Source organism: Cryptomeria japonica, chromosome 4, assembly GCF_030272615.1.
Source record: "Cryptomeria japonica chromosome 4, Sugi_1.0, whole genome shotgun sequence".
Classification (NCBI taxonomy): domain Eukaryota; kingdom Viridiplantae; phylum Streptophyta; class Pinopsida; order Cupressales; family Cupressaceae; genus Cryptomeria; species Cryptomeria japonica.
Window position 1 is genome coordinate 502,169,485 of NC_081408.1, and position 11,142 is coordinate 502,180,626.

The 11,142-nt window shown below is 35.0% G+C and overlaps 1 protein-coding gene and 1 long non-coding RNA gene across 2 annotated transcripts; one reads left to right on the forward strand and one right to left on the reverse strand.

Annotated features, from left to right (window-relative positions):
- Window positions 1-4,435: 4,435 nt before the first annotated feature.
- LOC131875187 (cytochrome P450 709B1-like) lies at window positions 4,436-5,756 on the forward strand. Its single transcript, XM_059219229.1, has 3 exons — window positions 4,436-4,753; window positions 4,859-5,225; window positions 5,310-5,756. The coding sequence occupies exons 1-3, from the start codon at window positions 4,692-4,694 to the stop codon at window positions 5,754-5,756; spliced, it is 876 nt and encodes a 291-aa protein (XP_059075212.1). The 5' UTR covers window positions 4,436-4,691.
- Window positions 5,757-6,523: 767 nt separating this feature from the next.
- LOC131053470 (uncharacterized) lies at window positions 6,524-10,032 on the reverse strand. The gene is made up of 2 exons (XR_009107694.2): window positions 8,743-10,032; window positions 6,524-6,772 (listed from the first exon to the last, which is right to left on the reverse strand). It is a non-coding gene; the product is annotated as an uncharacterized LOC131053470 (long non-coding RNA).
- Window positions 10,033-11,142: the final 1,110 nt, after the last annotated feature.

Sequence of the window (11,142 nt, forward strand, 5' to 3'; positions counted from 1 at the left end):
CATCAAATTATCAGAAGGTACAAATAATAATTCTAAATTTTCAACCTTGTGGAGAGGTCTGGTTTTGAGAGAAAGGGTTGACAAACATAGATATAGAAGGTGATTCTCTGAATGTAATCCATACTGTGATAAATGGGAAAGCGCCTAGCTAGAAGTATCAGATGAGGGTCGAGGCAATTCAAGAGATCTTGAAAGATTGTGGAGAGTACACTTTGAAACATGTTTTTAGGGAGGCAAACTCGACGACAATCTTCCTTACAAATCATGCCATTGATCAAATTGTATTATCGCTCATTGACAAAAATTCTCGACATTGGTATTGATTTGAAGTCTATCTATAGGATGGGAGTACCTTAATATCTGAATTTGGAAAAGGATTGAGTTGGTCCAGTAGATTGAGAGAATCCTCCGTGTTAAGACAAATCAATCTAAGGTTCTGGATAAACTCAGGCCTATAAAATAAGAACAAATGCAAGAATAGATGATTGTGGATGAGATTCGATGGTGGGAGAAAAGATTTATATTCAAGGTGTTGAGTGCTGTTGTGAAGAGACGCTAGAAACACAGTTAAAGGAGCTATTCATTCTAGATGGGGATGTCGCTGAAGGTGTGGCGAAGGATATCATGGGGGATGCCATTATGCGTGGACAACACACACATAATGTAGCACTTTTGGATTGTTTCATATACATAGTTGCAAGAACCATTGTGAGTCATGAAGAGACTAAGAGGCCATCAAGCGCATGGTGGAGCAGTATAAGGAGAAAGTGTTGGCGGCCCTAAGCAAACTAAACTCGACCGCTTTCACTAGCCTTGTTGCAGATGTGTTCAAGGTGGAAGAGATTCTGGATAATGGATACAAATATACCACAATTATGTATTTAATTTTTTATATTATATAATAATATTATATAAATATTATTTTTTTTTAATTAAAATATTTAATTATATATATATATATATATATATATATATATATACACCACATCAACAACATTAGACTAGCACTTGCACCTATAGGAGGTTCAAGGGATAGCCGATAAGAAATTAAAAGTAAATTTTAAATGAAATTTAATATTACATAGATAGATAACATTATAAATCTATACACATTTAGACTACAAAATGAATGTTAATTTATACAAATAGCCGTAGTATCATATAGTTAGATATAGATGTTATTCAACAAATATTTAAATTTTCTCATTTTTGGAAACAATTAGATTCTTTTAAAGAAAAATTTCATTGCATTATCTATTGCTAATAATGCTTATCATTGAACATGTAAACTTACAAACAAATGAAACAAACAATGCTAATAATCTATAAAACATTTATATTCGTGATATGAAAGTTGTCCAACGACAATCTGTTATAGGAAGCCCGGTTCAAGAAAACACATTAACTTGCATAGTTTTAGCAACCAGTCGAACCATTTATATACTTGTTAACATTAAAGACAAGAATCCATTTGTAAAATCAACATGACAACATCATGCAAATAGAAAACAAGCTTTCCTTCATCCAATTTGATGTTTTTCTAGGACAAATTAACAATTATGATAATAGTTGTAACGCTATGAGCTAGAAAATCCACCTTGGAATTTTTTTTTTATAAAGATCATCATAGATGTATAAATATGAGACACATTCGTAATGAAAATAAGTATATTACTTGTCTTATAACATTTTTGTGGATTGCAATCTTACAGTTTATATTTTTCTATTAGTAGATTAAATCCCAACTAAAATGTATTCTAACTTGTTAGTATCGTAGAGGACTAACCTATGTCATATTTGTGTATTTCTACAATTTTCTCAGGTTTAGATTTTTTTTTTGTATATACATTGAAATCTTGTTCATGTCCTATAGTAAAACTAGTATATTATGTCAGACAAAACGACAGTTGATTCCAAAACAAAAAAATTATATTTTGAAATAAGTTTGATTTTTTATTTTGATAAGAATGTACAACTATATAACTCTGTAGAAGGACATCATTTCTTATACTCTCCATGGAAAGATTCAAATAGACAACTAAAAATCCCTAAGAATCTGTGAATAAAATAAATATATAATATAAAAAAATAAAACATTTTTACTTTTACCTTAGATTTGTATGTAATAAAGATCACCTATTTATAGTCTGCCATATTTGTCTGAAGCCAAAACGGTAACTTCTGGATTGCAAAATCAAAAAATAAAATAAGGCGTGAACAAGATTGAAAAAAAAAAAAAACAACATATCTCACAACTTTCTTCATAATAAACAAATAAGTAGGAAATTAACTAGGACAGTGAATCAACAATTACAGTAGACATAAACTGGAATGCCTATGAATGAAATTCAGGGCGGTGGGAGTAAAAATGCGAATGCATTCCAGCTACTAATTTTAATATTTTTACATTGATTTGATATTGTATTGCTCGAAGATTTGATTTCTATGACCGGGAGATTTGATTTATACTGCCAGAAGATTTGATTCTGAATGTTTTTTCTATGCAAGTAGCAAACAACTTGCAGTAATGCATTTGCCTCAAATGGATTTCAATTTTCCAACTTGTAATATTCTGGCGACATTTACCGGTAAAGAGTCTGGTTTTGCAGCGTGAAACAGGTATCAGGCTGAAAGTTCACAATATATGTAGCCTATCCGCTGATTAGAAAATAAATAAAAGATTCTTTTCTTGACATAATAAACAGCGTTATTTTTCCTCCACGTTATTGTTCCTCCACGTTACTTACGGCTGCAATTTTTGACTAATGAAATGTGAACGTGTAAAACGAGTGCCAATTTGCAGTGATAAAAATTGTCTTAATGACACGAAAATAGCCGAAATTTTGGTTCAGCACATGATTCCACAAAATTCGCCCTTATCGGTTAAATTGTTTTAGCCATTTCTTCAAGAGTTAAATATTTCTGTGTCAATAGCTTCAAAAAAAAATTAAAGAGAGAAGAAGAAACTTAAAAATGTCTATTCAAAAAAATTTCCTTTAAGGTTTTTTCATTTAATTCGTATCCTTTCACATTATTTTGATTGATCTGGATGATCAATCAAATTTGATAGCCACTTAAGGATACGTAGCAAACTATCAAGCCCATATATGACGTATTGATCTTTAGCCTTTTCTACTGAATTTTTTCTCATGATAAATGAATCGATCGGCAATGATGCTAATGCGCAGTCCTAAGGATTTCAAATTAATGCTTTGTTTTTATAACTGCATTCTTATTGCCGTGGGCTTTATGAATCTACTAAAGGAAGCTGTAAATTATTTCTTAGTCATAATTTTGATCGGGTTATGCCCATATTTTATACAGTTTCTGATAAAGTACTTATGGAGGCCATGGAAGATTTACAAAGCTCTGCAAAAACAGGGCTTCAAAGGTCCTCCTCCCCGAATCATGATTGGAAATCTTGTTGAAATTGCAAACTTATTGCAGCAGCCGATGCTTACAGATATGCCTTCCATAAACCATGACATCAGAAACAGAATTTCTCCTTATATAGCCAAGTGGTCGCAGATATATGGTCTCTTTCTCACAGATGTCTGTTTTGTTTCTTAAAAGATTTGGGTTCTATGTTCTTATGTCTGGATAAATTGTTGTGCAGGAGATAAATTTTTTTTATGGTTTGGTTATGAGCCGAGTATTGTTCTTACCGATGCCGAGCTCGTCAGGGAACTTGTTTCTTCCAAGCACTCTGCTGACTGCGGAAGGTCTCCAATGACAAAGAAGATGCTTTCTGTGGCAATGGGCAATGGACTTTCCACCACCAATGGTCAAAAGTGGTCTCACCAGCGCAGAATTATGGCGCCTGCTTTTCACATGGAAAAGCTTAAGGTGGTCCTTTGAATCTTCTATAATCATGTTCTTCACTTCCTTCTCTTTACATTCATGTCTTATTTCTGTACAATTATACCTTTGTGAACATGTTTTTCAAAAAAGATTTTTGTGGCCTTTTGAATCTCGTCTTACTAATGAGAATTTTTGTGTACACTTTACAGGCCTCAGTTGACATCATGTCAATGTGTACAAATCAATTGGTAAAGGAATAGAATGAGATTATCAAGGAAGCTGCAGAGAGGCCTTGTGAATTAGAACTAACTGCTTTCATGGACAGGCTTACTGCAGAAATTTTAATGAGGGTCGGATTTTCAATGGACTACAATGTCATGTCCCCATTGAGGAGTTATACGATCAGCATAATAAAGTTAATAATGCAATTATCCTAAACTAATACGTGCCATTAAGTATATTGAAGGAGAACGGTCAACAAGAGACACGAGATGCGTCTCATCCTTGTGACCTTCCACACTAGCACAGGGTATATAGAGGCACAAGTATCACGTCAACAAGGGGGAGGAGATAGATCATTTTCAGGCAATAGATCATTTTCAGGCAATCATATACAGTGGCCTATTATTGTTATTCTTATCAAACGTAGCACAGTTGCAGAAAATATCATGTACGGACATTAATAGCATAATTATATCAGACATTGCTGTTAAAACATTACCATCCATAACATCTGTGTGTACTGTTTTTTACATCAGAAATAACAATTAACAATCTGAATTATATCTATTACAAAATCCAAGTGCAAGTATTCAATAGGAGTAAATTCCAAGACAGATTGGAAAGGGGACATTACATACAATAGAGAGGGAAAGGAAATATGCGACGACATGAGAGGATTAGAGGAGATAATGAACCACAATATTCGATATCTGTGGCTGCCAGGTTCCAGGTATGAAATGATTAACTATTAGATTTTTTCGAAAGTACAATTTGACATTTGGTTTGTTTTTAACATAGTAAAGACTCATTCGAGTTCATTTTTTCTCCAAAAAAGTTATATTCCCATACCTTCAAATCTGGAGGCTTGGAAACGGAGTAGAAGATTGGAAAATAACTTGATGCAGATTATAGAAAAAAGAAAAGATCGTGGGTCATATGGGGATGATCTTCTTGGCTTGATACTCTCAGAAACAGGGAAGTTTTCTTCAGATGACAAGAATATTAGCAACAAACAACAGCAAGTAATGGACGAGTGCAAAGCATTCTTCTTGGGAGGTAGAGAAACCACAAGTGTTCTGATATCGTGGACAATACTCCTGTTGGCACTCAACCAGGATTGGCAACAAAAAGCTCACGAAGAAGCCACTGCAATCTGTGGAAATGGCAATCCCAACATGGATTATTTAGGAAAGCTAAAAATTGTAAGTATGATAATCAAATTTAAGGTAGAATACCTTCCTAAGAGAAACATATCGGAATTAATTTAGCAAATTTGTTTTTGACAGATTGGGATGATACTGAACGAGACGCTGAGGTTGTACCCACCTGTAGTAGGGGTCGCCAGGCAGGCATTCAAAGAATTAAGATTAAGAGATGATTTTATAATTCCCAAGGGTGTGAATGTGGTGGGAGACATATTATCAGTGCACAGGGATCCCAGATACTGGGGAAATGATGCAAATGAGTTCAGGCCAGAGCGTTTCAGAGATGGAATAAGCAAAGCTACAAGCAATCATCCGTACGCCTTCATTCCATTTTCTGGTGGGCCAAGAGCGTGCATAGGGCAGAACTATGCCTTATTAGAAACAAAGGTTGTGGTGACTATGATAGTGAAGAGGTTCAGATTTAGTGTGAGCAGTAGGTACAGGCATGCACCTGCAGCCTTCCTCACTCTAAATCCTCAACATGGGATGCCAATCATGGTGGAAAGCATAGAGTGCAGTGCATATTAGTCGATAGTTATTATTTGTATGCCATCGTCGCCCAAGGTCGTGCAAAACATTTCTTAGTTTTTTTTTCTTTTTGTATTTCCTTTCAATGTATTTCTAGTTCTCGATTCATTAGTTGATTTTGAGAGAGAATAGTTAGTTGTGTACTATCCCAATCATAAATTTTGGATTGTAATTTAAAATTGTTTATTTTTACTGTATTGGAAGAAAATTATGAAATCCATTTTTTAAAATCTAAGTAAAAGTCAATTGAATTGAAAATATTAGACAAAATTAATTTCTATTTTCATAATTTATCTTTTGTTCATGATTTTGTTCTTGAAAATTTTTAACTTGTAGAAGAAAATTTTCACCTTGATATTTATTCTTACAATAAAGAGACTAGTGGTGCTTAGGAACAAACACCTCTAAGAAGCTTTCTAAAAAAGGATAATACTAGTGGTTGGACCTGACAAAGGTCGAATGTGTAACGCCGATAGAAATTCATAGATGAACATGAAGAACATCCTGCCTGAAAATGCACCTACATCATATCAAACTCCTATAAAAAATTGTTGGTAACAGATTCAAATCTTTTGGTACAAAAGATGTGTGAGAGCTGTGTCATGATATGATCACAGATGGACTATAACATTGAACCACTGTGAACATTGTTTTCACCATAAATAGGATGAAATGAAAACCGGATTACATAACCACCACTTGTATACTACACAATCAAAAATCTCACAGTTCACATATATATATGCCATTGATAGAAAATGAGACCATTTCCTTGTAAATGTCCATTATATAATGATATTAAACACAATTACACTTAAAACATGAAAGTTGCATAAACACAAGGTCGCAAGTTTGAAATCATCAACTTCACATACTGTACAGATGCATTCTTTCAAACTAATACAGCAATTTCCTGCTATTTCACACATCAGGCTGATGTGGCTTGTGTATCTTACAATCAGGAAAATCCTACAGACAGATGGCTTGGATCATCCTTGCATCACCTATTGAACAGTCTGCATTGTAGATTTGTGAAGTTAGTCTGTGGAATAATATTGAAATTCCTCTTCACGCAGCAAATCCAATTAAGATAAACTGAATGACATAAAAGAACAGGATACACTGACAAAAAAAAAAGAATAGGATACAAACCTCACTCCTTGTGGCCTTATTTTCTACACTAGTACTTTAAATATATCTGGCTCATTATCAGAGAGATCAAGACAAGCGACCTAAACACATCCTAGAATATCGATGCAGTGAGGTAAGAATCTTACAGATACAGTAACAGTTGTGAGTCGCACTATTCTTGAAAATGCATACAATGACAATGGAACAAACAAATTGGTTTACAAGAATTTCCCACTTCAGCATGCTTCAAAATTAATAAAGTTTTGCCTTGGATATAACCAAACAAACAGAGAACTACTAGCTTACTGTAAGGTATAGTATGTGTTTTGGTTCGCATCATCCTCAGAAATGCATACAATCACAATGGAACAAACAAATTTTATTTACACTAATTTAGCACCTAATTAACCTATCCCCATGCAAACATGTTTCAAAACCGATTTAGATTTGGACAGATTATATTGGGTATAACCTAAGGTACAAGCAACACAAGTCGCTTTCTGTAAAATAGTGTGTACTTGTTTATAAAAGCATAAACCATGAATTTTTGCTTCCATAAGTTCCATTGACTCACATCTACACAACTATACATTTCAATTAAACAAAGCATGGCGAGGACTGTTGAAACCATGTACCATTTGGAGTTTTTGTCAGAGTCTTTAAACTCCAGAAGTAGATATTGCCAAATAAGGTAGGAACATCATTGCAGATACCAACTTTGTAAAAAGTAGCGGGGTTCTGATATGCATCCCCATGTCTTGACTTGTCATTCAGGTTTAGTTTTATACCAATCTGGATGAACATCCACTGAACCAAATAAACATTATTGATGAAACTGTGACTATTTTTTTTTGCAATGTTATCATTTAGATGATTATTCTATAACATGAAGAAATAAAAAATTACATAGTTCACTTTAGTTTATTAATTTAAAGCCTTCAGATATTAACATGAAGATATGTTTGATAAGAGCCATAAATATGGTTCAAAAGGCAAATTAGACCAAAATTTATTATTTAAAAAAATAAAAAGCATTATACATAACTTCCTCTCATCAAAACAAACATTACTTACCTTTCTGCTTCAAATCATAACTCCATGAAAATACATTTACAGCATGGAAAATAGCTGCCATTCAAATAATTTTGCTAGCATCATCAGTACAGATAATGTAATCCTTTCAAATGAAACACACAACTGCAGATTGCCACATCTATGTATGAAAAATAAATAACAGAATATGAATGGCACGGCCTTCCACATTTCAATTTCCAATTTGTTCAAAGCTTTGACAGCACAAACATCAGAAAGGAAAAAAAAGCACAGAACCCTCGACAAAATCGGGATCCTTTGCAAACATATTCAATGCCCATCTCAACACGAAATTGTATGAACAAATAAAAGATTTACAATCTAAATTTCCATGTACTAATTACAAATTGTGATAATGCTGCACAAATCAATATAAACCCATCTCTATTTTTATACAGGACAGTATACGCACTTATCAAACCCCATGAATAAGCTTTTACAAAACCCCATGAATAAGCTTTTAAAAAACCAGTAAAGTTGAACCCAACACATGAATTGATAAGACTGTCTCTAAATTCATTCTGGAAAATATACCCACTAGTCAAAATTCTTAATTTAAATCCAACTGAATCAAAAAGAAAATGGTAAACATGGATAATATGCATGCCTTTACTAAATTCATCACAATATAATCTTCACCAAAAAAGATAAATCTCCTATCCAACACCCATAATGCAATTGACTTTTTTTTGACAATGTATATGTGAATGAACAATCCATTATCGTTTATAATGAACAACAACACTGTGGTTTAGTATCCAACCTGGCAGCGCCTAGATCTCATTTGGGAGTATACTGGCAGCTACTGTGAAGCCTGGCTTTTCACCTACCAATTGCGTTTTCTTCAAAGTTTTTGAAGCCTTTTCAACAACTCCCTTCTTTTATTCTTTTATGGATGTCCATGCCATCTTCGAGAGCTCCAAATTTAGCACTAGTCATTTCTTCCATATACTGCACAATTCCTTATCCATGAGACAATATTCGTGGTTGGTTCCACGCAGCACATCAACAAAGTCGACACACAATCACCATACTACAAGACCGAGTCAGCACCACAGGCACATCAACCCAATGTTCACTAACGCACAAGTTCTCTCCTCTTCACGCCATTCAATGGTCCTTTACATGTCAATGGATTTCCATACATGGTTCCCAAGCTCCCCATTTTGGCTTTCACAAGGAATATAATAGAATTGTCAGGGGAATTTGTCTTTTTACACTTGCCCATTTTATTTTCCTGGCAACTATAAAATCCTTCCCCAAATCCATTTTATTCCTCCCTCCTCTTTTCTGCTCATTCCATGAGATCATATGCTATGGTTTTTCCTCCATTTGCAGGCTTCATTGAGGTCCATAATTCTGTCAGGACTCCCATGCTGGCACCTTTCACGAATATACTTAGGAATTGAAAGTTAAATGGAATACCATACCGTGTACCCAAGAGCCAATACCCACGGAGACCTCCACATAGGCAGTAGCAGGGGAAAGAGATATCCAAACCTGATAAACCTGTCTCAGCTAGCAAAACACCAATGCGACAGCCTCCAAGCCAGGAACAGGAAAAGCGGCCAAACCCACCAAGAAAATCGTAGAGGGAAATAACCCCAAAACACCCAGGTAGAACCAGATGGCTATCTCCATTTGCTTCATCCGCATTTAATTTTCATGGCCTCCATTCTTTAGATCGCCTCCACCAGATACTCGTCTGCAAACCCTAGCGGAGCTCATTTATTTTTAATCTAGACTTTTAATGTCTTTATGTGAATCCATTTTAGACATTGCAGGGGCGATGGTGGTCGCCAGCAAGGTTGGACGCCATGATGGAAATGCGTGGGGCGCAGGAAGCACGTGGGCACGCCATTTCCAGCACAGTGTCAACCATTTACCAACGCGTTAGATGGGAAACCCCTCCCACTCGTTAGAGGAGAAACCCTTGCCATGCGTAAGGCAAACCTTGCCCGGTTATCTGCATCTTTTTCAGGGCAATGGCTACGCAGCGGACATAACGGCCCGCCCCATGCCATGCCATGCCATGTCCCCATGTGATGACGTGACCGCCCCATCTAATCAAACCCTCCGTGTCATTTCCAGTCTTTTTCTGACATTTTTTCATTTTTTTTTATCGGTAGGTGTGGGGGAAATTTATTTTTTCAAAGGACGATTATATTTTTAAATTAAAATAATTTATTTTAATGGCATGGATAGTTTGATTGGATGCCGGTCGGGCTGTTTTGTCCGCTGCACACAGTGGACAAAACGGCCCGACCCCATGCCATGCCATGCTCCCATGTGATGACGTGACCGTCCAATGCGCAGCGGACAAAACGGCCCGGCCCCATGCCATGCCATGCCCCCATGTGATGATGTGACCGTCCAATCCTTTTGGGACAATGTCAATCTAGATGCAATATTTACATAGTTTGAATTTAATTTTTTTACTTGTGTGTAATTTATATACATTTTTTTGGTAAATTTGAGCAATAAGTTATAGTTTGAATTAAATTTTTACTTATGTGCAATTTTTCTTTATGTATCATATATTATATGTTTAATTATTCTAAAAATATTAAACTTTAGAAGATGTCATACTTATTATAAAAAATTATAAAAAAATTAAAATAAAAAAAATAAAAAATTCTAAAAACAATTAAAATAAATTATTTTAATTTAAAAATATAATCATACTTTGAAAAAAAAAAATCCCCCACACCCACGGACTTGCCAAAAAAAAATGAAAAAATGTTCGAAAAGGACTAGAGATGGCACAGAGGGTTTGATTGGACGGGGTAGTCACGTCATCACATGGGGGCATGGCATGGCATGGCATGGCATGGTGCGGGCCGTTTTGTCCGCTGCGTAGCCATTGCCTGCAAATACACCATCAACTCCGAAAAATTTATGTTTAACCTGCAAACTTGTGAGACGCAGTCTTGCCAGCTCCATTGGTTTCGTATTTCCTCTGCCTGCGTTTCGTAGTCAGTACATTGCAGACACTAAATACTATTTGAAATACTTCATATTTTAAAATGTAGAACATTTTTATTAAGTTTCAAACTTGTTTTATGTGGAATTTGAATGCTTGGTTAGAAATCTTAAAATATAGGTAATCACTATCTCCTTTCCCATGTCAGCCACTTATATTATGTATGTCATTTGTTTTATT

Bases quoted from the DNA above. Each gene is read 5' to 3' on its own strand.
- LOC131875187 (XM_059219229.1), top strand. From the start codon at position 4,692: ATGAGAGGATTAGAGGAGATAATGAACCACAATATTCGATATCTGTGG. The intron at 4,754-4,858 runs GTATGAAATGAT...TCTCCAAAAAAG, and splicing joins CTGTGGCTGCCAGGTTCCAG to TTATATTCCCATACCTTCAA. The intron at 5,226-5,309 runs GTAAGTATGATA...TGTTTTTGACAG, and splicing joins ATTTAGGAAAGCTAAAAATT to ATTGGGATGATACTGAACGA.